Source organism: Leucoraja erinacea, chromosome 2 (assembly GCF_028641065.1).
Source record: "Leucoraja erinacea ecotype New England chromosome 2, Leri_hhj_1, whole genome shotgun sequence".
NCBI lineage: Eukaryota > Metazoa > Chordata > Chondrichthyes > Rajiformes > Rajidae > Leucoraja > Leucoraja erinaceus.
In genome coordinates, this window is record NC_073378.1 from 23,343,115 (window position 1) to 23,371,080 (window position 27,966).

The window sequence follows — 27,966 nt, forward strand, 5'->3', positions numbered from 1 at the left end:
GTAGGCCATCAATATGATCATGGCTGATCATCCAACTCAATATCCCGTACCTGCCTTCTCTCCATACCCCCTGATCCCCTTAGCCACAAGGGCCACATCTAACTCCCTCTTAAATATAGCTAATGAACTGGCCTCAACTACCCTCTGTGGCAGAGAGTTCCAGAGATTCACCACTCTGTGTGAAAAAAGTTTTTCTCATCTCGGTTTTAAAGGATTTCCTCCTTATCCTTAAGCTGTGCCCCTTGTCCTGGACTTCCCCAACATCGGGAACAATCTTCCTGCATCTAGACTGTCCAACCCATTAAGGATTTTGTAAGTTTCCATAAGATCCCCTCTCAATCTCCTAAATTCTAGAGAGTAAACCAAGTCTATCCAGTCTTTCTTCATAAGACAGTCCTGACATCCCAGGAATCAGTCTGGTGAACCTTCTCTGCACTCCCTCTATGGCAATAATGTCCTTCCTCAGATTTTTTGTGAGAACCTCCCTGCTCCTATACTCAAATCCTTTTGTCCAAATACCATTCGCTTTCTTCACTGCCTGGGCAGGACCTTCACAGTGAATGGGGAGGAAGTGGAGCAGAGGGATCTAGAAGTGTAGGTACATTGTTCCTTGAAAGTGGTGTCATGGGTAGATATGGTGGTAAAGAAGGCTTTTATATACATTGGCTTTTATCAGTCAGGGTAGTGATCATAGAAGTTACGACGTTTAAGAAGGAACTGCAGATGCTGGAAAATCGAAGGTAGACAAAAATGCTGGAGAAACTCAGCGGGTGAGGCAACATCTATGGAGCGAAGGAAATAGGTGACGTTTCGGGTCGAGACCCTTCTTCAGACTTGGGATGTTAATTTACAGTTGTACAAGATATTGGTGGGGCCACATTTGCAACAATGGAGTAAGAAAGGTGTTGTGAAGTTAGAAAGAGCGCAGAGCAGATTTATGTTGACAATGCTTGCTGGTCTGAGCTATAGGGAAAAATGGGCAGGCTAAGACTCTATGCCTCTATGACCCCAAGGAGATTATTAAGAGTTCTGCACATTAAAGAGACCGACAGCTTATGGAGAAACAGAAACATTATGCATTGAGATAGAGGATCAACCACGTTTGTTTTGAAGGCACAAGAGACTGCTGATGTTGGAATTTTTAGCAAAACGCAATGTGATGGAGGGCAGGCAGCATCTGAGAGGAACTGAACTGGCGATATTTTGGGTTAGGACCCTTCTTCAGACTGATTGCTTTCATTGTTTTGAATGTGGGATGGCTTACCATTTATATTATTTATGTTTCTATATTTCCTTCCCTGTTTATGGAACCTGTGACAAATGTTCCTTAGTCCACAGAGACCATCTACAAGATGGAACTGGCAGCAAAGCAAGATATGGGGGCAGTGTAACTTTTTAATGGTACAAAGTCAAGCTTCCCCAGATAAAATGGGCTAAATTACCTCAAAATATTGCTATGATTCTGTTATTGACTGAACATAGAGGTCACTTTCACTGTACATGCTTTATCAATTTTCATTTCTACTATTCACATTGGTGAATTATGGACAAAGTTCAGATGAATGATCTGGTAATAGATCCCTGTGTTTTCTGCTTGACTTTTTACTTCAGATTCCCAGCATTTGCAGTGTTTCGTTTTTGGATTCACCATTGTGCTTGGTTGCAATCATGTTTAACGAGCGCACCGAATAGCCAGCAGCAATTCCCCCAATGTCTCACAGAGGAAGACACAAAGTACTGGAACAACTCAGCAGGTCAGGCATCATCTCTGGAGAACATGCATGGGTGATGTTTTGGGTCAGGATTCATCTTCAAAACTTTCAGTCTATAGTAAACCAGCACCTGCACTTCCTTGTTTCCCCAAACATGTGACATTCATTTGTAGGTTTTCCCATACACAACAATTGAAAAACATAAGATAATTTCTGAAGCTGTCAATTTAGTTTAGTTTAGAGATATAGCATGGAAACAGCCCCTTTTGGCCCACCATGTCCACACCGACCAGCAATCCCCAGACATTGACCTATCCTACACACACTAGGGATAATTTACATTCATACCAAGCCATTTAACCTACAAACCTGTACGTCTTTGGAGTGTGGGAGGAGAACGAAGATCTCAGAGAAAACCCACGCGGTTTAGGGGAGAACATACAATCACTGTGCAGACAGCACCCGTAGTCGGGATTGAACCTGCATCTCTGGCGCTGAAAGCACTTTAAGGCAGCAACTCTAATGCTGCGCCACCGTGCAGTATTTATGAATGCTTGGCCTGAAACCCCTACATGGAACTGACTGGACCAGTTGGATTTCTGGAGGAACATGACCCTTCCCTGAGAGTAGTTATTCACATAAGCAACAGAAAATATTGAAGCATATTGGAGACGGCTACATCTCTTTAAAATTCATAATATTTTTGTTTACTTAAAGTGTGATAAGAAAACATATTGCACATTTTTTATGTATCAGCATATGATCTGTACCACTTTATTTTTTAACCTGATGAATTTTAATATAATGTATGAACATTCAGTGTATTCCTACACTTCAACAAATGTCGATATTATATTTCACAGAACATGCAGAACACAAAACAGCACAGGAATAGACCCTTCGTCCTACAATGTTTGTGTCAAACATCATGCTGAGTTAAAATAATCTTTTCTGCCTGCACGTTATACATAGAACATAGAGCATTGAACAGTACAGCACAGGGACAGGCACTCTGGCCACAATGTATGTGCCGAACATAAGGCCTAAAGTAACTAACTTTGTCTGCCTGCACAAGGCCGATATACCTCAGCATATCCATGTGCCTCTCTTAAGGGCCTGTCCCACGAGCATGCGACTGGATGCGGCAAGCGCGACCAAACCGGAAGCGGGGGCCACGCGGAGGTCGAGTGATCCTATACAAGTTGACCTGAAGTTCGAGTGAAGACCGCGGGAAGTTCGTGCTAGGCGTACGCCATCAAGACGCTGCGTAAGGCGTCAAGACGTTGCGTATGGCGTCGAGGCGGTGCGTACGCCCTCAATGCGGCTGCAGGCCGCAGGCCGTTGCAGCGCGGAATTTTTGGACAGTGTCAGTATTTCGTAGCCCCGTGCGATGTCGGGACCAGCTCCGCACAACTCCATACGGCTCTGGAGATCGAACTGGGACCAGCCCCATGAGGCCGTACGGCTCAAGCGACCATGTTAGGTCGCGCTTGCCGCATGCAATCGCATGCTCGTGGGACAGGCCCTTAATAGCCTCTTAAATGCCACCAGCGTACCTACCTCCATCACCAGTATGTTCCAGACATCCACTACCCTCGATGTAAACTTGGTCCGCTTATCACCTTTAAACTTTGCCCTCTCACCTTCAAGCTATGCCCTCTACTGAGTACAAGGATTTTAGCAAATCACATATTTAGGAACTGTCTATGTATCGATTAGGACTACAGCAGGCTGTGATGGGCAGTCTAAGACTGATGTAGCTAGTGCTCCTGATTGTGATGCTATGTAACATTCTATGCCATTAAAAAGATAATCAATAAACCCAATTTGATTAGTGTGTGTCCGTAAGCAAAATGGAACAAAAAGCAGTCTTTTGTTTAATTTACCAAATCTATTTATTGAAGCTTGACTTTGTATAAAGCATTACGTAATTGTAATTAAAACACTGAAGAGAACATTTGAAACAGTTGGCTTCATTGCATATGCAAAAGCATATGCTACGATGCTGTGCACAACTACAGGTATAAGTACCAATTTTAATCATCTCAAGAAGTAGGACAACTATTGAGGTCACCCCTCCTACTTGTAATAAGAAGGAGAGAAACAACTGTGTTTAGAGTGCTACTTACCATAAAAAGTCTACTGTTGGGTTGTTTCACAGCTTGGTTTGGGAACAGCTCTGACAAAAGATTACAAAAAATTGCAGAGAGAACTTGATGTAGCCCAGTCCATCACACAGACCAGACTTCTCACCATTGACTCCACCTACACTTCACGCTGCCTCGGAAAATCAGCCAAATAATCGAAGATTTGTCCCACCCTGGCCATTCCTGCCTCTCCCTGCTTTCGTCCGGCAGAAGGTACAAGAGCTTGAATGTGTGCACCACCAGACTCAGGAACAGTCTCTCCCCCTCTGTTATCAGTATTATGAACGGTCCTTCCATTAGCCGGGATACGGTGTGAATCATCGCTACCCCGTTGCCAATATTGGACTTTCTTTATGAAACCGATGCTGAGAACTATTATCGACACTTTGCATCTTCCCCTTTGTTCTGTCTGTGTACAGGTACTTGAGTTTGACAATTATATTTATTTAAAGTACTATCTCATCTAATTGGATAGCATGCATGACAAAGCTAATCAATGGTGCATGTAACAATAATATACCTAAACCGAAACCTAGACAAATGTAGTTGGAAAAGACAGTAAATAAAGCATGAAAGTGCCGGGATCATTTATCAGATCAGGCAGCTTCTGTAGAAAAAGTTGTCATGCTGGGTTGGATTGTCAGTCCCCTTACTGCTGTCTCGTGAAGTATTTTCCAGTTAGAAGCTTAGTGATGGCTAAGCCAGCCACCTTATGAATGGGTTGCTCACTGACAAAAGCTGTTCTTCTCTGGGTTGCTGGAGGTGGATATCCCCAGCCTTTCCATGCACATTGCTGGAGGAACTCAGCAGTTTGGCCAGCATCTGTTGGGGGAAAAAAGTGTCCATGTTTTGGGATGAGATCCTGTATCAGGACTCTTTCCCCTTTCTTTTCCCTCTCGACATTCCTGAATCCCCCACCCTTCACAGTGGCACATCGGTAGATTGCTGCCTTACAGCGCCAGAGACCCTGGTTCGATCCTGGCTACAGTGCTTGTCTGTACGGAGTTTGTACATTTTCCCCGTGAGCTGCCTGGTGCGTTCTCCAAGAACTTTGGCTTCCTCCCACACTCCAAAGACGTACAGGTTTGTAGGTTAATTGGCTTGGTTTAAATGTAAAAATTGTCCCTTGGATTAACATTGATAGTGTTAAGGTGCGGGGATCGCTGGTAGGTGCGGGTTGGTATCTCTCGAGTGTGGCACAAAGAGCCTGTTTCTGATTTGTATCTCTAAACTAAACTAAACTAAGATTCTCCAACAGTTTGCTTTCTTCCGCAGGTTCCAGCATCGGCAGTCTCTTGTTTCTTTCCAGTAGCAGCATGCCTCGCCTTTCAGTTATCCCGCTCTGTGGAGATTTTCCAGGGGAAGTGTTAACTTATCTCTAGCGCAGGCTTCTACCTGCATTCCGAAGATCATTGACTCCGTCTTGTACTCTGGGCATTGTTGGGGAGGATGCAATGGAAGTTTATTTGCATAAAAGCCCTCATCAGTTTAGAAATCCAAATTAAAAGCTAACAAGGCTGTTTTAAGTAAACAATTAAATGAAGACAGAAGCTGGCCCAGTAAACCTTTTTTCTGTGGTATCTTTAGAAAACCTTTGCACAATCAAACCATATACAACAATTATGGCGGATGTGCAGGAATGGGGCCCTATTTGTGTATCATTTTTATTTTATATGGATGTATGGAAATTTCTTCTCTGTAAAGCACTTTGGCTTCAACGTGATTTGATTTAAAAGTGCTATATAAATAAAAAAATACTTACTTACTTACTTACTAATTAATGCTAAGGGAAAGGAGAAAAAAAAACAGGAAAAGTCAGGTATAATTACAGTTTAAAATACAGATACATGAATAAAAGTTCAGAGAAACATGAGACAAATACAGGCAGATGAGACTAGTTCAGTTAGACATCATGGTCAGCATGGGTGATTTGGGCTGAAGTGCTTGTTTCCTTGCTGTGTAACTCCTTGACTCTATGACATACCATCCAATCTTCCTCTGGTTTCCTCCACAGGCATTCTCTTTTTGTAGCTAAGTGGCATTCAGAACAGTGACAGTGAGAATGGAATTATTACCCACAGTTGACACTAATTGTTTTACATTTGGAAGTAAATTACAGCTGGTCAACCATAATTACTGAGCGGATGGAGAGTTAGAATTGGTACCAGACAGAGGGTACCAAATGAGCGGTGAAAGTCAAAGGTTGTGGAGAAAGAGAAAGAGAACACGGTAAATGTGAAGGGAATTAATACCTAGGTTGAACTCTGATGATGTCAACAAAGCTTTGCTACAATCTTAACCTCAGCTTGGTAATTGTTTGTCAGAAGGTTTCCTTGCCAAGTGTGTCAGGTGGTCCACCTATGGTTTTAGGAGGGACGACAAGATTAGTTTAGTTTAGACATATACAGCATGGAAACAGGTTCTTTGGCCTGTTGAGTCAATACTAACCATCTATCACCAGTTCAAACTTGTTCTATGTTATCCCACTTTCTCATCCGCTACTTACATACTAGGGGCAATTTACAGAGTCTAATTAACCTGCATGCCTTTGGGACGTGGGAGGAAACCAGAGCACCCAAGAGAAACCTACAGAGTCACAGGGAGAACGTGCCAACTCCACACAGTCAGTACATAAGGTCAGGATCGAACTTGGGTCTCTGGCACTGTGAGACAGCAGCTCTAGCAGCTGCTCCACTGTGTCACCTTTAAGAACATTTATTTGTATTTCAATTATGGTCCAAGTGTAATACAAGCTCAGTAACTCTGAGGTAAATGATTAGCCTTTTCATGGCAGAGGAAGCACAATGAGCTAAACGGCCTGGTCTTTCCTCTCTTTCTCCTGTTCTCATACTACACAGAGAATGATCTGGCCTTCCCTGTATTAAAGCCCCTCTACTGCCCACTCCCGTCACCATTCCCAAATCCATTCCTAGACACTTACCCTCAATATAAGATTTATTCCATTGGATCCCATTGCAGTGAAGATCAAAAGATAGAAACAAAAAGCTGGACTAACTCAGCGAATCAGGCAACCTCTCTGGAGAAAAGAAATAGGTAACGTTTTGGGTCAATACCCTTCTTTAAACTGAGCAGTGATCATCCAATTGCTTTTATTAGTTCAATGGATGCATCTCACCAACTTCATAGCCATTTTGATCAATAAGATGGGTACCAGGACGTTAATGTGGCAAGTTGGATAACATTTTAAAACTTCACCTTTATGCATTTTATGACAGTTTGAAGTTTATAAAATAATGAGGGACATGGATAGAGTGAATAACCACTGCCTATTCCCCATGGGAGGAAAGTCTATAACTAGACGACATTGGTTTAAGATGAGAGCGAAAAGATTTCAAAGGGAACTGAGGGGCAACCTTTTGCACCCAGAGGGTGAGACATACATGGAACAAACTGCCAGAGGTAGTGGCTGAGGTGGGTATCAATATGACATTTAAAAGACACTTGGGCAGAAACATGGATAGGAGAGGACAGACACAAAATGCTGAAGTAACTCACCGGGACAGGCAACATGTCGTGGATAGCAGGTTGGCTGGATGGCAGAAGGCAAAGAGTGGCAATAAAGGGGGCTTTTTCTGGTTGGCTGCCAGTGACTAGCGGAGTTCCACAGGGGTCGGTGCTGGGGCCGCTACTCTTCACGTTGTATATTAATGATTTGGATGAGAAGACTAAAGGCTTTGTGGCCATGTTTGCAGATGATACAAAGATAGGTGGAGGGGCAGGGGAGGGATAGGTGGAGAAAGCAGGGACTCTGCAGAAGGGATTGGGCAGGTTGGGGGTTTGGGCAGAGAAGTGGCAGATGGAATACAGCGTGACAAAAGTGTAGAGTCATGTAATTTGGTAATAGGAATAAAGGCAAAGACTAGAATCTGTAAATTGGAGATGCCATGGGGACTTGGGAGTGCTGGTGCAGGATTCCCAAAAGGTTAATTTACAATTTGAATCGGTAATAAGGAAGGCAAATGCAATTCAAGCATTTGTTTAAAGAGGACTAGAATACAAAAACAGAGATGTAATGTAGAGACTCTAGAGGTACTGGCAAGCCTCATGTGGAGTATTGTGAGCAATTTTGCTCTGGAAGGGTCCAGAGGAGGTTTATGAGGATGATCCCTGGAATGAGTGGGTTAACATATGATGACCGTTTGCAGGCACTGGACCTCTACTTGCTGGAGTTTGAGGGGAGCCCTCATTGAAACATACAGAATAGTAAAGGGCCTGGATAGAGTGACATGGAGAGGATCCTTTCTCTGTGGAAGAGTCTTGGAACGGAGGTCATGGCCTCATAGTTGAGGGATGCTCCTGTGCAGAAGAGATGGGGAAGAATTTTTTTTGCCGGAGGGTGGTGGGTCTCATAAAGTCATAAGGTCATAAGGAATAGGAGTAGATTTAGACCATTCGGCCCATCAAGTCTACTCCGCCATTCAATGATGGGAGATCTAGCTCTCCCTCCTAAACCCATTAGGGTTGAGGTCCCGACCACGGGGGAAAATGGAGGAGGACTGGCCAATTTTTGTGCCTACCACCACAGTGATGAATGCTGTGGTGGATGTTTGTGTTAAATTGTTATTGTGTTTTTTGTGTGTTCTTTTTCATTGTACCGCTGCTGGCAAATTCATTTCACTTGCACTTTATCTACTAATCAAGAATCTATCTGTCTCTGCCTTAAAAATATCCATTGACTTGGTCACAGCTTTCTGTGACAAAAAAATCCACAGATTCACCACCCTCTGACTAAATACATTTCTCCACGTCTCCTTTCTAAAAGAAAGTCCTTTAATTCTGAAAGAACGTTCTTTAATTCTGATGGGTCTGTGGAGTTTGCTGCCGTGGAGGCCATCAAAGGATATTTTTATGGCAGAGATACTGTAGATAGATTCTTGATTAGTATGGGTATCAGGGGTTATGGGGAGATATATCAGCCATGATTAAATGGTGTAGTAGACTTAATGGCTCTAATGGCCTAATTCTGCTCCTATCAATTACAAACTTACGACATATGTAAAGAGGATGCCACTGGATCAGTATTGCTTCCACATTACCTGAATGATGACCATTCAGAAAAGATTTGATCATTCTGCCATTTCAATTTAAGTAGCTCCCTGATAGATTTCAGCTTGCTTGAAAATGAAATAATGAAACACCTAGAGTGGATGTGAGAGAATGTTCCAGTAGTGTTAGAGTCTAGGACCAGAGGGAACAGTCTCAAAATAAAAGGTTGTATCTTTAGAATGGAAATGAGGTGGAATTTCTTTAGCCAGGGGGTGGTGAATCTGTGGAATTTATTGCCACAGACGGCGGTGGAGGCCAAGTCATTGTGTATTTTTACACTTGAGATTGGTAGGTTTGTGATTAATAAGGGTGTCTAAGGTCACGGGGAGAAGAAAGGAGAATGGGGTTGAGAGGGAAAGATAGATCAGCCATAATCAATACCATACGATACGATACGATGGAACGTTATTTATCCCAGGAAGGAGATTGGCAACAGTCATAAACACACAAAATACATGAAACATGAAATTAAACTGACGAGAGGAAGGGATGTGCAAAGATTGGGGAGGGGGATGGGGAGTCACTCAGTCTTCCCCACGACAGAAGGGAGAGGGGTCGTACATCTTGATGATCACAGGGAAGAACGATCTCCTGTGGCGTTCTGACAAGCATCTTGGTAGAAACAGTCTTTTGTCGAAGGTACTCCTCAGGTTGACCAGTGTGTCATGGAGAAGGTGAGCTGTATCGTCCAGAATGTTCCCAGTTTGAGGAGCATCCTCCTCTCCAAGACCAACCTCCCATGAATCCAACTCCGCCCCCAGGACCGGAGCCAGCCTTCCTGATGAGTTTGTTGATCCTATTGGCGATCCTGTTGATTGAATGGCGGACAGACCCGATGGGCCTAATGGCTTAATTCTTCAACTATGACATGGTTTTTTGGTCTAAAACTCCTCCCAATTTACTAATGGAGAATGCACCAGTAAAGTTACAGCAGATTTCTCTGATCTTTGCCTTGGCCTAGACACAAAATGTGGAGTAACTCAGTGGGCCAGGCAGCATCACTGGAGAGAAGGGATGGGAGACGTTTCGGGTCGAGACCCTTCTGCAGTTCTTTCCTACACAAGGAATACAGCCTTCCAGGAACAGCAGACAGATACACTGTTGAGACCTCTCTAATGCACATATGAGATTCTCCACTGCCAACAGATATTTGGAAAAAATTATCAGGAGCCTCTTGAAGTAAGTGCATTTATTTAATTCCAGAAAACTAAAAAGCTCATCTTAGATAAATATATTTTATTATGTTCCTCACCAAAAGAATTATGTTTTAAAAACATTATTTGGCATGACCGATCAAACAGAATAATTTGATAACTACTCAAATTAGAAATTAATACGCTTCATTCTTAAAAAATAGCCAAATATATTAATATTGTACTCGCTGTTATTTTTTGCAACACACTAATTCTTACCAGTTATTTTGTTTCAAATATGATAAATCAAGTTTAGCAAATGCAACAATTTATGAGTGAAGTTATCACAGATACTGCTAAGATTTCAGTAAAACAGTTTCAGATTTTTGTAATTAAAATTGTTCGTTAGAAACAATGGCAAAATAATTGTTACATTTTAGTGATCATTTCCACGCTTTGTATTATTGTTCTTCCCAGTCGCTCTAAGAATTGCTTTTAGATTCAAAAGCACGGTGACTTTTTTGACATTTTAGCCATTTATTCTTGCTAATTGAGAGCACTTGAGATAAAATTACAGAATAAGTCTGTGTTCAAAAAGAGCAAGAAGCAGAAGGCAAGCCCATCCTAGAAGCAATCCAATGTTCTGAAAGATGAACAGCAACCAGGGCTGTGTTGTTTGTACATGTGTCATCTCAGGAAGCTGTTGTAAATCAAAAAAATACATAGTTAACTTATGATAGTGCAAATGTTTTTCTTTGCATTCAAAAACAGAGCAGTGCATGCTTGAAATATGAAAACAAAGAAATCCTGGATAGACAGCAGGTCAGGCTGAAACTGTAGAGAGAGAAACTGAATTATCAAGTCAGTTTATTGACCTTATTACTGCAATCTTTTCAGTTTGATTTCTGCTCGGTACATTACCGTTCAGCCAAAACTACAAAGTGGTGAATAGGTCTCTGGTAGTCTTAAATCAACTCAGGAGTGGTTTCTTGCCTTCCAAAAGGCAGCAAAGACATGTGTTATATTATATCAATGTCGATCTTTCGACAATTCAAGAAGCTGTTTCACTGTAATAAAATTTTAAACGAGCAATCTCGTTTCTTCATAGATCACATATTTTACATATTCCAACACATTTGGTTAGATGGCACCATCAGCAATTTGGGCAAACCCCAGTAATGCTTGTTTCTCATAGAGTATTTTAATGATACTCTACATGTACTATTTCTACAACTGATATAAATTAATACCACAAGACCACAAATTACAATAATTTGATTATTTCGTGAAGGTCGAGGTAGAAATCTCCTTTTTTTGCTCTATCAGGGACATGTCCTTCAGCCCACACTATCGGTGCCGAACATGATGCCAAGATGAACTAATCATGTCTATCTACAAAGATCCATACCCTCAGTTCCGAGATTATCCATGTGTCTATCTGAAGGTGACTATGAGAGGGATGACACGCTGAATCACGAATGGCTCGTTAATTTCAACTAACTTCAGGGTTAATGACCCAAATTTCAATCCCATACAAAGCAAAATTTCAATTAAGAATCAAGTCAAGAGTGTTTTATTGTCATATGTCACATTATCATTACAGCATCACGAGCAAAAGACAACCTGGTGCAGGAATTCATGCACGAGATTGATCCCTGGGATGGCGGGACTGTCATATGAGGAAAGATTGAAAAGACTAGGCTTGTATTCACTAGAGTTTAGAAGGATGAGGGGGATGTTATCGAAACATATAAAATTATAAAAGGACTGGACAAGCTAGATGCAGGAAAAATGTTCCCAATGTTGGGCGAGTCCAGAACCAGGGGCCACAGTCTTAGAATAAAGGGGAGGTCATTTAAGACTGAGGTGAGAAAAAACTTTTTCACCCAGAGAGAGCTGTGAATTTATGGAATTCCCTACCACAGAGGGCAGTGGAGGCCAAATCACTGGACGGATTTAAGAGATAGAGCTCTAGGGCCTAGTGGAGTCAAGGGATATGGGGAGAAGGCAGGCACGGGTTATTGATAGGGGATGATCAGCCATGATCACAATGAATGGCGGTGCTGGCTCGAAGGGCCGAATGGCCTCCTCCTGCACCTATTTTCTATGTTTCAGCAGATCAGGCAGCACCTGTGGAGAGAATGGACAAATTACATGTTTGGGTCAGGACCCTTCTTCAGACTGGGAGAAGGGCATCATGGTTGGCTTTGATGAAATATCAGAGAAAAGTGCCATTGTTCATCTGTCTGAAGAAGGGTTTCGGCCCGAAACGTTGCCTATTTCCTTTGCTCCATAGATGCTGCTGCACCCGCTGAGTTTCTCCAGATTTTTTGTGTACCTTCGATTCTCCAGCATCTGCAGTTCCTTCTTAAACGCCATTGTTCAGATGTTGTGCAAGGCAGTATAGTTATGAGGGAACTAATATTGCATTTCCATTATGTGTCTTTTGAGACTGGATAAAAATAATATCTTCTCGCCAGAATTGCTATTGAACATGGATTAATACTGCACTCAGACTGTATTTCTGTTACATTTACAAATCATTATTCATGTCGGGCCAAACACTGTTGCAAACCTTAAGGATGGAACTGCAGATGCTGGGTTAAACTGAAAATAGACATAAAAAGCTGGAGTAACTCAGCAGGACAGGCAGCATCTCTGGAGAGAAGGAAGGGGTGACATTTCGGGTCTCGACCTGAAACATCACCCATTCCTTCTCTCCAAAGATGAGTTACTCCAGCATTTTGTGTCAATTTCCTGTTACAAGCCTGTTGTGCTGCTGCAACTTCAGACTCAAACCCAAAACGGAAACTATCCATGTTCTCCTGGGATGCTGTCTGACCCATAGTGTTACTCCAGCATTTTTGTGTCTTTCCTTGGTAAACTTCATATGTAGTTCCTTGTTTCTACAATGTTATCGTTCCATTTTGGTACACATGACAGTAAAACACTCCTGAATCTCCCTTGAACAGATGTTCTTGGTTCTTGGTTTCTTGGCCCTCCAAAATATTCCAAATGGAATTTAAACTGGAGGTGGTACCTCATGGTGGTGCCCCATCTCCCCCCTCCCCCACACCTCTCACCCCCCTCCCCTCCCCTCTCTCTCCTCCCCCCCCCCCCCTCTCTCCTCCCCCCTCTCCATCTCCGTCTCCCTCCTCACCCCTCCCTCTCCTCCCCTCCCCCTCCTCCTCCCCCACCCCCATCCCTCTCTCCCCCACCCCCCTTCCCTCTCTACCCCACCCCCCTTCCCTCTCTCCCTCCGCCCCCTCCCTCCTACCCCTCTGTCCCTCTTCCACCTCTCCCCCTACCCCTCCATCCCCACTCCTCCACTTCTCTCCTACTTACCCTACCCCTCTCTCTCCCCCTCCCCACCCCTCTCTCTCCCCCTCCCTTCCCCCTCCCTCCCCTCTCACCCCCCACCCCTTCCCCTACCCCTCTGTCCCTCTTCCACCACTCCCCCTACCCATCCCTCCTTACCGACTCTTCCCCTTCTCTCCCCCCATCCCCACACTCTCCCTCCCCACTCTCTCCCTTCTCTCCCCTCTGTTATAAGATGAGTAAGTGTAAACTTAATGTAAAATGTTAAATACATGCAAAATGAGTTCAAGAAACCCACTGAACAATACACTTTCATAAATAAGTAGCAGGCTTCCGTGCGGTTAAATAAAAAATAATTTGTTTCCTCTGCCCAGTTTTCTCCGTTAGGGTTCCCTGGGGACAAGTTGGGTAAGAATGTTGGAAATGGAACATAATGTGGGAAAACGTGAGATTATTCATGGTTGCTAGGGAGGGATAATAAAACGGAGTCGTTTTCATCATTGAACATACAAAGATCCTCTGCGACAGTGGCTCATGATGGCATGCAGAGAGCAAACATGCAATTACCACAAGCAACTTTAAATGCAGCAAGTACGTTGGTCTTCATCAAAGGAGGCTTAAATATTAGAATAAAGCAATTGTGTTCTGGGTGTGCTCTCCCGATAGCGTGTAGGCTTGTCTTCTCTGTCCAAAGGGGCTGTCCCACTTGGGCGTTATTTGCGCGTCATTTACGCGACATCCTAAAAATTGGTTGGCACGTCGTGACGCTCGTGTGATGCGCGCATGGTGCATGGTGAGGCGTGGTGGCGTATGCAGTGACGAGCGGTAATGTGCGGCGCCCCAGGATATTGCATTGATCAAAATCCTCGTGCACCGCCTGCGTGGCGTATCCCTTGCGTACGCTGACGTACTGATGGCATACGCTGATCTACTGATGACGTACGTGTAGCGGGTGGTGACGCATAGTTATGCACAGTGACGCACGAACATTGCTATAGTAATGTATTATGCATCAACGTGCATCAACGTCCATAACCATGCGCCACCCATACACCGTTGGCGCGCCATTGGCGCACAATTTGAGCACCGCACCACGTGACCACCTGGGTATAAAGCGCGAGTAGTTTTTAAACTGAGAAAATCGTTGCCACGGTGATTGGACTAAGAACGAACGACATCGCAAATGGCTCCCAAAAGAAGCAGGGTCCCCAAGAGCACTCAACACGTGACTGTCGTTCTGCTAGATGATTTTTGCGCGACTGTCACTAACGGCCTGACGTGTAAATGACACGCAAATGACGCCCAAGTGGGACAGGTCCTCAAGAAGAACATTACCTGGCTTAGAGACTTTGATTCACTAAATTGATTTCTGGAATGATTTTCCTTATGAAGTAGGGAACGGCCCATCACGTTTACGCTGACTTTCAAGACAATTCCATCAATCTCATTCCCCCACTTATTCCCGGTAACATGTTCTCTCTCACAAAATATTAGACTCCCCCTTCAATTTCCTGCCATCCATATATACACATAGGTAAGTACTAACCGTGTAGGAAGGAACTGCAGACGCTGGTTTACACCAAAGGTAGGCAATAAATGCTGGAGTAACTCAGCGGGACAGGCAGCATCTCTGGATTGAAGGAATAGGTGACGTTTCAGGTCAAGACCCTTCGTCAGACAGACAAATCAGAATGGGAGATGATCACATTGAAATATTCTGAAAGGGACTAAGGGGCAAGAGGTTGTTTCTTCATACTGCAGAGCATAGAATTAGGGGGCAAATATTCAGAATAATGAATATAAATATAGAGACGTGTCATTGACCCGAGAGTTTGGAAATGTCTGGAATTGGAATGTGTATGGTCAATAACAGGGCGGCAAGGTGGCACAGCGGTAGAGTTGCTGCCTTACAGCACTTGCAGCGCCGGAGACCCGGGTTCAATCCTGGCTACGGGTGCTGTCTGTACGGAGTTTTGGCTTCCTCCCACACTCTAAACACATACAGGTTTGTAGTTTATTTGGCTTGGTGTATGTGTAAATTGTCCGTCATGTGTGCAGAGTAGTGTTAACGTCCTGGGATCGCTGGTCGGCGCGGACTCGATGGGCCGATGGGCCTGTTTTCACGCTGTATCTCAAAACTAAACTAAACTAAACTAAATGTAAAAAAACTGAATATGTTTAAGACCAGTGAGATTTTTGGGGACTGAATAAATCAAATCACTTGATAAATACTAGGATTAGAATGAATATGGTGTGAATGAATGAATTATCAGCCAAGATTTTACTAAACAGGGGAATAGGCCATTGATGGAAGTTAGTGTAGAAATAGCAGGGGCTATGACAGAAATATTTCAAATGTCATTAGAAACGGGAATAGTACCTGAGGATTGGCGTACTGCGCATGTTGTTCCATTGTTTAAAAAGGGTTCTAAGAGTAAACCTAGCAATTATAGGCCTGTTAGTTTGATGTCAGTGGTGGGCAAATTAATGGAAAGGATACTTAGAGGTAATATATATAAGCATCTCGATAAACAGGGTCTGATTAGGAACAGTCAACATGGATTTGTGCCTGGAAGGTCATGTTTGACTAATCTTCTTGAATTTATTGAAGAGGTTACTCGGGAAATTGATGAGGGTAAAGCAGTGGATGTTGTATATATGGACTTCAGTAAGGCCTTTGACAAGGTTCCTCATGGAAGGTTTGTTAAGAAGGTTCAATTGTTGGGTATTAATGGTGGAGTAGCAAGATGGATTCAACAGTGGCTGAATGGGAGATGCCAGAGAGTAATGGTGGATGGCTGTTTGTCAGGTTGGAGGCCAGTGACTAGTGGGGTGCCACAGGGATCTGTGTTGGGTCTACTGTTGTTTGTCATGTACATCAATGATCTGGATGATGGTGTGGTAAATTGGATTAGTAAGTATGCAGATGATACTAAGATAGGCGGTGTTATGGATAATGAAGTAGATTTTCAAAGTCTACAGAGAAATTTAGGCCATTTGGAAGAGTGGGCTGAAAGATGGCAGATGGAGTTTAATGCTGATAAGTTTGAGGTGCTACATCTTGGCAGGACAAATCAAAATAGGACATACATGGTAAATGGTAGTGAATTGAGAAATGCAGTTGAACAGAGGGATCTAGGAATAACTGTGCACAGTTCCCTGAAGGTGGAATCTCATGTAGACAGGGTGGTAAAGAAAGCTTTTGGTGTGCTGGCCTTTATAAATCAGAGCATTGAATATAGAAGTTGGGATGTAATGTTAAAATTGTACAAGGCATTGGTGAGGCCAATTCTGGAGTATGGTGTACAATTTTGGTCGCCTAATTATAGGAAGGATGTCAACAAAATAGAGAGTACAGAGGAGATTTACTAAAATGTTGCCTGGGTTTCAGCAACTAAGTTACAGAGAAAGGTTGAACAAGTTAGGTCTTTAATCTTTGGAGCGCAGAAGGTTAAGGGGGGACTTGATAGAGGTCTTTAAAATGATGAGAGGGATAGAACGAGTTGACGTGGAAAAGCTTTTCCCACTGAGAGTAGGGAAGATTCAAACAAGAGGACATGACTTGCAAATTAAGGGACAGAAGTTTAGGGGTAACATGAGGGGGAACTTCTGTACTCAGAGAGTGGTAGCTGTGTGGAATGAGCTTCCAGTGAAGGTGGTGGAGGCAGGTTCGATTTTATCATTTAAAAATGAATTGGATAGTTATATGGACGGGAAAGGAATGGAGGGTTATGGTCTGAGCGCAGGTAGATGGGACTAGGGGAGAATAAGTGTTCAGCACAGACTAGAAGGGCCGAGATGGCCTGTTTCCGTGCTGTAATTGTTATATGGTTATATGGTTATATGGAATGGATTTAAGGTGCAGATTAGTCTGTTGCATCTAATGCTCTTACCTTGCTCCCATAATCAAATATAGCCACTATCAATTTAAATTTCTGTGCTTTTTGAATTAAATTTCTGTCGTACACTTAATTTTGGAATGTGTATGGTCAATCATCGTATCACATCATTACTGCCCAGAGAGCCCATTCGAACCATTACGATCATGACTGTTCCACATGGAGCAAATCATATATTCCTAGTCCCCTTCACTTTCTCCATTTCGTTAAAAATTCGTTCCCTCAAGGGCACATATGTTTTCATCTGCAAACTCCAACTGGTTCCATCCCCATCCCATGTTCAGCATTTGAAGTAAGTGTATACAATATTAGGTTCACTGACTATACCGTCCCACTACAATCTAAATCATACCAATAATATTCAGAGGCTTCGGGATTAAATACTGGAGGAGTGCTTGTGATTGAAATCATTATATTTTGAGTATTGGACTTTCATTTTCACTTAAATTCCAGATTCTCAAATCATATATTCCTGGAGTAAGATTTCGTTCATAAGAATATAAGGAGAAACAGTCAGAAAAAAAGGATGGGGAAATCTTAATAAACAACACATTTTCTAAAATATTTATTTACAAGAAAAAATACAATTTTAAAGAAAAGAATGTCTGTAATGTGACATCAATGTATCCTTGACTAAAATATGTTTCCTTGTTTATAATGATCAATCAAAGAATAAAATTATCCTTTTGCAATTTGCGGTCAAGGTATATCAAATTGAATTATGTTTTAATAGCATGAACAGTGTGTTCATTCCATTAAAGACATAATGTGATTTTTAAATTCCTTTATCTTATCACTGGATATCCTAGCTTGATCAACAATGGCCTACTCCAGCCCTCTTCACCATTTGTCATGACAGATTGCAATCCCAAAGCCTGCACAGGCTGGAGCTGTTTGTGCTGATGTGTAAGAACTAATCTGAGACAGACTGTTCTGTGATCACCATCAGGAACAGTCTGCAGGTAAATGGGCAGATCCAGGAAATGTATAATTATGAATAGTTGCCAAATGGGTGAAAGACTGAGCATTTTAAACGCAATGTTTTTTTTGGCTGGATTTTGCCTTATAATTAAATTGTTTTGCTATGAAAGATTCCTTGTATGACCTTTATGAGTTTTCCCTTCTCCAATATTTTAATCATTTTCCTTGTTTTTTTGTTTGTTTTGAAATGACATTGTTAAAATAGATGCGGGATGTATATTTAGATATACTTACTTTAGTATCTTTGGATATGCCAATCTTGCTAAATTAATTGAAATGGATAAGATTTTGCTGATGTCCTTACACCATTCAGCCCTTCGAGCCAGCACCGCCATTCAATGTGATCGTGGCTGATCATCCCCAATCAGTACCCCGTTCCTGCCTTCTCCCCATATCCCCTGACTCCACTATCTTTAAGAGCCCTATCTAGCTCTCTCTTGAAAGTATCCAGAGAACCAGCCTCCACCGCCCTCTGAGGCAGAGAATTCTACAGACTCATCACTCTCTGTGAGAAAAAGTGTTTCCTCGTCTCGGTTCTAAATGGCTTACTCCTTATTCTTAAACTGTGGCCCTTGGTTCTGGACTCCCCCAACATCGGGAACATGTTTCCTGCCTCTAGCGTGTCCAAACCCTTAACAATCTTATATGTTTCCATAAGATCCCCTCTCATCCTTCTAAACTCCAGAGTGTACAAGCCCAGCAATGACCTGCATGTTTTTACAACATTATCCACTGTGGAACGTCTCTATTGTAGTGAACTGCAGCATTTTACAACTATCTGTGTGTGTAGTGTTGTAAACTCCAAAGAAAAATGCTGCACGAAACATATCCTGTAGACTAATCAAAATGGTTCTGCAGATTACATGAGAAAGTTCGCAACTATCTACCTCCTTCACCATGTCCACACCCAGCTGCACAGCACAATGATTTTTGATTGCAAATCACATCTGCTGTATTAACATGAAGTACTTTCATTTTTAAAATTCACAACATGCTGTGGTAGAGTTGCTGCCTTACAGTGCCAGAGACCTGGGTTCGATCCTGACTACGGGTGCTGTCTGTACGGAGTTTGTACGTTCTCCCCATGACCTGCGTGGGTTTTCTCCAAGATCTCCAGTTTCCTCCCACACAACAAAGATGTAAGTTAGAAACATAGAAACATAGAAATTAGGTGCAGGAGTAGGCCATTCGGCCCTTCGAGCCTGCACCGCCATTCAATATGATCATGGCTGATCATCCAACTCAGTATCCCGTACCTGCCTTCTCTCCATACCCCCTGATCCCCTTAGCCACAAGGGCCACATCTAACTCCCTCTTAAATATAGCCAATGAAGTGGCCTCAACTACCCTCTGTGGCAGAGAGTTCCAGAGATTCACCACTCTCTGCGTGAAAAAAGTTCTTCTCATCTCGGTTTTAAAGGATTTCCCCTTTATCCTTAAGCTGTGACCCCTTGTTAATATGTTTGTAAGTTAATTGGTGTGGTATAATTGTAAATGGTCCCTGGTGTGGTATAGGATAGTGTCAGTGTGTGTGGATCGCTGTTCGGCATGGATTCAGTGGGCCGAAGAGCCTGTTTCCGTGCTGTATCTCTAAGCTAAACTAAATTAAATCAGGACATCCTAAAGCATTTGAAAGCCAATGTAAGTACCTGTACCTTTAAATTGCAGTGACTGTTGTAATACTCAAAAGCAACTACTGGCTTTGTTGATCAGACTTCATTTCCGCTATATGCATAATTAATCATGTACATTTCTTTAATATGTGACAAGAATAAATAAACAACATGAAGTTAAAAATTATTGATTGAATTGATTGGAAAATGCAGTGAATACAGGCCCTTGAGCCCACCAGATCTACCCCCAACTATCAATCACCTGTAGATGCTAGTTCTATGTTATCCCATTTTCCATCCACTCCCTAAGCGCAAGGGGCAATTTATAGAGGCCAATTACGCTACAAATCCGTAATTCTTTGAGATATGGGAAGAAACCCGAGCCACACAGTCACAGGGAGAACATGCAAACTCCACACATACAGCACCCGAGGTCAGGATCGAACTCTACCAGTTGTGTCAAGCTTACCATGATCCAAATTAAAGTAGAGCAACTGATTAAAACATTCTACTTACACCTTGCTTTGACGGGAATGTGAGATGCAGGAAAATTGCAACATCCACTTTGCATTTTAGTGAACTAGACTCATAGAACCATCAAGCGCAGAAATAAGTCTTTGGCCAAAAATATCCATACTAGTCATCAACAATCTATCTATATTAATCCAAATATTATGAGCGTGCATCAACAAGTTGTGTCCCAACAATGTCAATACTAATTCTCATTTCAAGATTTTTTTTAAAATTTGGGGTCTTACTTCATCTTGCTCCAACAGTTAAACTATAAATGACATTGGAAAAAATCATCAAATGGACAAACTGCCAGGACCTATAGTGTGAGATTTGCTAATAAATACAATATGTATAGAAAGTATTGTTTATCTTCGTGAATCTTTCTGTTATTGAAAAACTATAAACAGTACTTGTAAATCAAACATTATACAAAACCTTTGTGGCATAATAAGCTCAAAACCCTTTCAGATGAAAGTGGGGAAGTGTGCACTGATTAGGCTTCAAGCTGGGTGTGGAATGCAAAAGTATCCATTCCTTGCTGATTTTAATGTGAAATTAAACACTACATAACATTCAATGAAACATTAAAACCTGCAAGAAGATGTGAGAATTCTTGCATAACTATTCCAGCATTATGAAAGAGGGAATGCACAGAATCTCTTGCCCAGAGTAGGGGAATCAAGGACCAGAGGGCATAGGTTTAATCAAACAAAAAATCCCTTTGTATGAAATGTTTCAGTATATATCAGTCTACAGAGTAGTTTTAAAGTGCTGGAATAACTCAACGGGTTAGGTATCGATCAATCAATATCAATCAATATCCGTTTTATTCATCACTTGCACATAAAGTAGTCGTAGATAGTCTTCAACATAGTCGAAGGGAGGTCGAAGGGAGGAAGAAGGAGACCGAAGGAGGTCGTCTACATAGTCAAAGGAGGTCTTCAACATGACATTTTTTCAAACTCTTCTAAACTCTTCGAAACTTGCCAATTATGTCGATGCAGTGCGACAGCCCTTTTAGGAAGGCAAATTATTTAGGGTGGCCATTGCTGCTTGAGGATTTGAGTGCAATAGTAAAGGTGTGCCTTGGTGACACTAGACCTGGAGGCTCATCATTAGTTACAAGCCTCCAGTAAGAAAAATAACCTTCCACCGTCACTCTCTGCTTCCTTTCATGAGGCCAATTTTCTATCCATTCAATTATTTGTCTTTGGGTCCCATGGGATCTAACCTTCCAGAGCAGCCTAACTCGCAACCTCGTCGAATGCCTTGCTGAAATCCATGTAGACAATATCTATAACTCTACCCTCATCAATCTTTTTGGTCATATCTTCAAAAACTCAATCAGATTTGTGAGACACGACCTCCCACATACAAAACAATGCTAACTCTCACTAATCAGCCCTTGTCCATCTAAATGCACGTGTAACTTCTCCCTCAGAATACTCTCTAGAAACTTTCTGACCACAGATATTAGGCTTACTGGCCTCTAGTTCCCAGCCATTCCTCTGCAGCAATTCTTGAATAGAGGCACAACATTTGTCACTCTTCAGTCTTCCGGCACCTCATCTGTATTTAATGATGACTCGTAAATCTCAGCCGGGGCTCCTGCAATTTCCTCCCGAGTTTCCCGCAGTGTCACAGTGTCCTCAGATCTCAATGAAACTTTGAAAAAAATGAGTGAACTCTAGCGTAGATATGGGAAGGATGTTTCCCCCAGCTGAGGCACTAAAGACTATGTCTCACAGTCGAAAAACAAGGATTAAGCCATTTAACACAGAGGTCACAAAACATTTCTTAACTCATGGATGATGAACCTAGAATTCTCTACCTCAAAGAGCAGTGGAGGCTCAGTCATTGATGGCCTTCTAAAAAGTGATGAGAAGGAATCAAAAGATATAGGTATAAGGAAGAAACATTGTGCTGAAAGAGTAGAGCAGCCTTAGTAACATTAGCAAAGTAACATTAGCAAATTTGCAGATGCCACAAAGCTGGGTGGCAGTGTGAACTGTGAGGAGGATGCTATGAGAATGCAGGGTGACTTGGACAGGTTGGATGAGTGGGCAGATGCATGGCAGATAGAAACATAGAAACATAGAAACATAGAAAATAGGTGCAGGAGTAGGCTATTCGGCCCTTCGAGCCTGCACCGCCATTCAATATGATCATGGCTGAACATCCAACTCAGTATCCCGTACCTGCCTTCTCTCCATACCCCCTGATCCCTCTAGCCACAAGGGCCACATCTAACTCCCCGTTAAATATAGCCAATCAACTGGCCTCAACTACCTTCTGTGGCAGAGAGTTCCAGAGATTCACCACTCTCTGTGTGAAAAATGTTTTTCTCATCTCGGTTTTAAAGGATTTCCCCTCTATCCTTAAGCTGCGACCCCGTGTCCTTGTCCAACATCGGGAACAATCTTCCTGTATCTAGCCTGTCCAATCCTTTAAGAATTTTGTAAGTTTCTATAAGATCCCCCCTCAATCTCCTAAATTCTAGCGAGTACAAGCAGAGTCTATCCAGTCTTTCTTCATATGAAAGTCCTGACATCCCAGGAATCAGTCTGGTGAACCTACTCTGCACTCCCTCTATGGCAAGAATGTCTTTCCTCAGATTTGGAGACCAAAACTGTACGCAATACTCCAGGTGTGGTCTCACCAAGACTCTGTACAACTGCAGCAGAACCTCCCTGCTCCTATACTCAAATCATTTTGCTATGAATGCCAACATACCATTTGCTTACTTTACTGCCTGCTGCACCTGCATGCCTACTTTCAATGACTGGTGTATCATGACACCCAGGTCTCGTTGCATCTCCCCTTTTCCTAATCGGCCACCATTCAGATAGTAGTCTGCTTTCCTGTTCTTGCCACCAAAGTGGATAACCTCACATTTATCCACATTATACTGCATCTGCCATGCATTTTCCCACTCACCCAGCCTATCCAAGTCACCTTGCAGCCTCCTAGCATCCTCCTGACAGCTAACACTGCCCCCCAGATTCGTGTCATCCGCAAAATTGGAGATGTTGCATTCAATTCCCTCGTCCAAATCATTAATATATATTGTAAATAGCTGGGGTCCCAGCACTGAGCCTTGTGGTACCCCACTAGTCACTGCCTGCCATTCTGAAAAGGACCCGTTTACTCCTATTCTTTGCTTCCCCTTTGCCAACCAGTTCTCTATCAACATCAATACTGAACCCCCAATACCGTGTGCTTTAAGTTTGTATACTAATCTCTTATGTGGGACCTTGGCGAAAGCCTTCTGAAAATCCAGATATAACACATCCACTGGTTCTCCCCTATCCACTCTACTAGTTACATCCTCGAAAAATTCTATAAGATTCGTCAGACATGATTTACCTTTCGTAAATTCATGCTAACTTTGTCCAATGATTTCACCACTTTCCAAATGTGCTGCTACCCCATCTTTAATAACTGACTTTAGCAGTTTCCCCACTACCGATGTTAGACTAACTGGTCTGTAATTCCCTCTCCCTCCCTGTTTTCTCTCTCCCTCCCTTTTTAAAAAGTGGAGTTACATTAGCTACCCTCCAATCCTCAGGAACTACTCCAGAATCTAAAGAGTTTTGAAAAATTATCACTAATGCATCCACTATTTCTGGGGCTACTTCCTTAAGTACTCTGGGATGCAGCCTATCTTGCCCTGGGGATGCAGTTTAATGTGGATAAATGTGGGGTTATCCACTTTGGTAGCAAATACAGGAAGGCTGATTATCATCTAAATGGTGTCAATCTGGGAAAAGAGGAAGTACAACGGGATCTGGGGGTCCTTGTTCATCAGTCAATGTAAGTAAGCATGCAGGTACAGCAAGCAGTGAAGAAAGCGAATGGCATATTGGCCTTCATAATAAGAGGAGTTGAATATAGGAGCAAAGAAGTCCTTCTGCAGTTGTACAGGGCCCTAGTGTAACCACACCTGGAGTATTGTGTGCAGTTTTGGTCTCCAAATTTGAGGAAGGGCATTCTTGCTATTGAGGGAGTGCAGCGTGTGTTCACAAGGTTAATTCCCAGGATGGCGGGACTGTCATATGCTGAGAGAATGGAGCTGCTGGGCTTGTAAACTCTGGTATTTAGGATAAGAGGGGATCTTATTGAAACATATAAGATTATTAAGGGTTTGGACACGCTAGAGACAGGAAACATGTTCCCGATGTTGGGGGAATCCAGAACTAGGGGCCACAGTTTAAGAACAAGGGGTATGCCATTTAGAACGGAGATGAGGAAACACTTTTTCAAACAGAGAGTTGTGAGTTTGTGGAATTCTCTGCCTCAGAGGGCAGTGGAGGCCGGTTCTCTGGATACTTTCAAGAGAGAGTTAGATAGGGCTCTTAAAGATAGCGGAGTCAGGGGATATGGGGTGAAGGCAGGAACGGGGTTACTGATTGTAGATGATCAGCCATGATCACATTGAATGGCGGTGCTGGCTCGAAGGGCCGAATGTCCTACTCCTGCACCTATTGTCTATTGTCTATTGTCAGCCATGATGCTATAGAATGGCTGTTCAGGCTTGTGAAGCCAAATGCTCTACTCCTGCTTCTATAACATGTTCATATGCTAAATTGATTGAACTCTTTCAGATGATTTGCACATGATTGAATAGGGAATATGCATATGAATTGCATATGAAAATTGCATATGAATGAAACTCCTCTGAAGAAATAAGGAATTGCAGATGCTGGTTTACAAAAGACGACACAAAGTGCTGGCAGCATCTCTGGAGGACATGGCTAGATATGTTTTGGTTGGGACCCTTCTTCAGACAGCTCCGACCGCTGGCCTGCGGCCTACTCCTACCGTGGGCGCGGCGGGGATTTGCCATCAGGAGTGGGGTCCCTCGCCGGGGACCCCTGGAGAGGAGCTCTGACCGCCGGCCCTGCGGTCTGCGGTGCTTCCGGCTGCAGCGCGGCAGGGTCTTTAGATTTTCGACCGCCAGCCTGTGGCCTACACCAACCTGAAGCCGCGGTCTCCGGTGGGGAGCCACCGATTCATGACTTACCTGAACTTTATCTGGACTTTATCTTGTCTACACATCTGGACGCCCGCAGCGGCGGCTACAGAGGGTTGAGGTCCCGACCACGGGAGAAAATGGAGGAGGACTGGCCAAATTTTGTGCCTTCCACCACAGTGATGAATGCTGTTGTGGATGTTTGTGTTAAATTTTTATTGTGTTTTTGTCTGTTCTATTTTCATTGTACCGATGATGGCAAATTCATTTCACTTACACTTTATGTGCAAGTGACGAATAAAACGGATATTGATTGATGTTGATTGATTGATACCTAACCCGTTGAGTTATTCCAGCACTTTAAAACTCCTCTGTAGACTGATATATACTGAAACATTTCATACAAAGGGGTTTTTTGTTTGATTAAACCTATGCCCTCTGGTCCTCGATTCCCCTACTCTGGGCAAGAGTTTCTGTGCATCTATCCGATCTATTCCTATCATAGATTTATACACCTCTATAAGATCACCCCTCATCCTCCTGTGCTCCAAGGAACAGAGACCCAGCCTACTCAACCTCTCCCTATAGATCGCTCCCTATGACCATATGGGTTTCCTCCGGATTACTGATTTTATCCCAAATTGCAGGGACATGCTAGTGGCCAGGATAAATGTCTGCTGTAAACAGCCCCAGAGTGTATTGGGCAGTGGTAGAATCTGGGGAGAGTTGATGGGAATATGAGGAGAATATAATGAGATTAGTGTAAATGAGTGCTTATTGGTCATTGAGGATGCCAAACGTCTTGTACCCATGCTGTATGACTCCACGCTCTCTTTGCATTCAGAATCAGAATCAGATTTTATTCGCCAAGTATGTTTTGCAACATACGAGGAATTTCACTGGCTAGGTCAGTCATACAATTAAACGCAACAGACTCAAAAACACATTTTAACATGAACATCCACCACAGTGACTCCTACACATTCCTCACTGTGATGGAAGGCGAAATAAAGTTCAAGTCCTTCCTTTTGTTCTTCCTCAGTCGGGGGCCTCGAGTCCTCCGTTGACAAGACGGTCTTGAATCCCGTAGCCGGTGGCATTCGGGCCCTCCGCGTCGAAGTGTTCAGCTGCATCGTGGGGTTGTCAGCTCCCCCGCGCCGGGCGATCAAACCTCGCGTCGGGGCTGGTCGAACCTTCTGTGGCGTTGGAGCTCCCGACTCAGCCTCTCCCGAGACTGCGAGCCCTTGATGGTAAGTCCGCAGGCCGCGGTGGGAGCGATCCCAGGCAAGGGATCCGCTCCGAAATAAGTCCGCGCCCCGCGGTGGGGCTCACGACAGTCCGAGGAGGCCTCCAGCTCCAGCGATGAATTGATCACATCACAAAATTTCCCCCGATCCCCTTCCCCCTCCCCCCACATAAAATAAACCGAAGTACATTAAAACACTTTTAACAAACGCTAAAAATAACAAAAAGATTAAAAAACAAACAGACTGCCGGCAGGGCTGCCATCTCCACGGCACCCCTGGTGGTCTGATTCCTAGCTATTTTGAGCTCCACTGAATATTTTAATTTTGGTTGGTTGATAAGAACAATGCACTATTCTTCATCTATCGGCATTAAGATGCAGACATACTACGCGAGAATGTAATCAACTCACCATTTCTACTAACGATAGGTAGAGGAACATCCCCGCTGTCACTGTGAAAATCCACTGCTGAACATTGAGATCAGCTGACAGAGAAAGGCCAATGTAGAGTCCAATAAAGGCAGTTAGTGCACTGAGTAAATTCATCAGAAGAGCCATCTTTACTGATAAACCAGAGTTCAGAAGTACAGCAAAGTCCCCTGCATCAAAAGAAAAATGTGTGCCATTATTTTAAGATGCATGCGAAGCAGTACATTAAATACACTAGGCATTTCCTCACTCACAAAAACAGATGATTCGATTATTTAAACCAGCCAAATCTACTTATTCTGGTGGATAGGGAAGATGGGTGGATTGGTATCATTTAAAAATAAATTGGATAGGCATATGGATGAGAAGGGAGTGGAGGGTTATGGTATGAGTGCAGGCAGGTGGGACTAAGGGAAAAAAAGTTGTTCGGCACGGACTTGTAAGGCCGAGATGGCCTGTTTCCGTGCTGTAATTGTTATATGGTTATATGGTTATATGACATACCTGCTACATCATCTTAAAACCTGCAAGAGGTAACAGAAGGTATAAAGTGCTGTAGTAACTCAGAGGTCAGGCAGCATCTCTGGAGAACACAGACAGGTGGTATTTCTGCTCGGGACCCTACATCAGACTGGGGGATAAAGCTGGAAGGACATTTTACATTTATAAGTTTCCTTTTAAAGATTTAACTATATGTACACAGAGACCGGGAGGTCTATATTCATTGTGTATTTTGACACTGGTCTCATATTAGGTTATATCTGTTTTGTAATCCTGATCCCTATGTATCAATACCATTGTTATGTTTATCATTATTCTTTTTGCTCTGTTTTTTATGTTTTATTTTTGCTTTTTTTTTGGAAAAAACACAATAAAAATGTTTTAAAAGAAAGGAAGGACATAATAAAGCCCATCAAGTGATATCTGGATACCAAT

The 27,966-nt window shown here is 42.9% G+C and overlaps 1 protein-coding gene across 2 annotated transcripts in view; it reads right to left on the reverse strand.

Annotated features, from left to right (window-relative positions):
- Positions 1 to 10,106: 10,106 nt before the first annotated feature.
- The window catches only part of LOC129707703 (zinc transporter ZIP12-like), an 89,306-nt gene continuing 71,446 nt past the window's right edge, over positions 10,107 to 27,966 (reverse strand). For both annotated transcript variants that reach the window (XM_055652921.1, XM_055652930.1), the window contains 2 exons: positions 27,013 to 27,200; positions 10,107 to 10,759 (listed from right to left, as the gene is read on the reverse strand). In XM_055652921.1, coding sequence (XP_055508896.1) covers positions 10,631 to 10,759; positions 27,013 to 27,200 — 317 coding nt within the window. In that variant the 3' untranslated portion in view covers positions 10,107 to 10,630. The remainder of the gene's footprint in view (positions 10,760 to 27,012; positions 27,201 to 27,966) is intronic.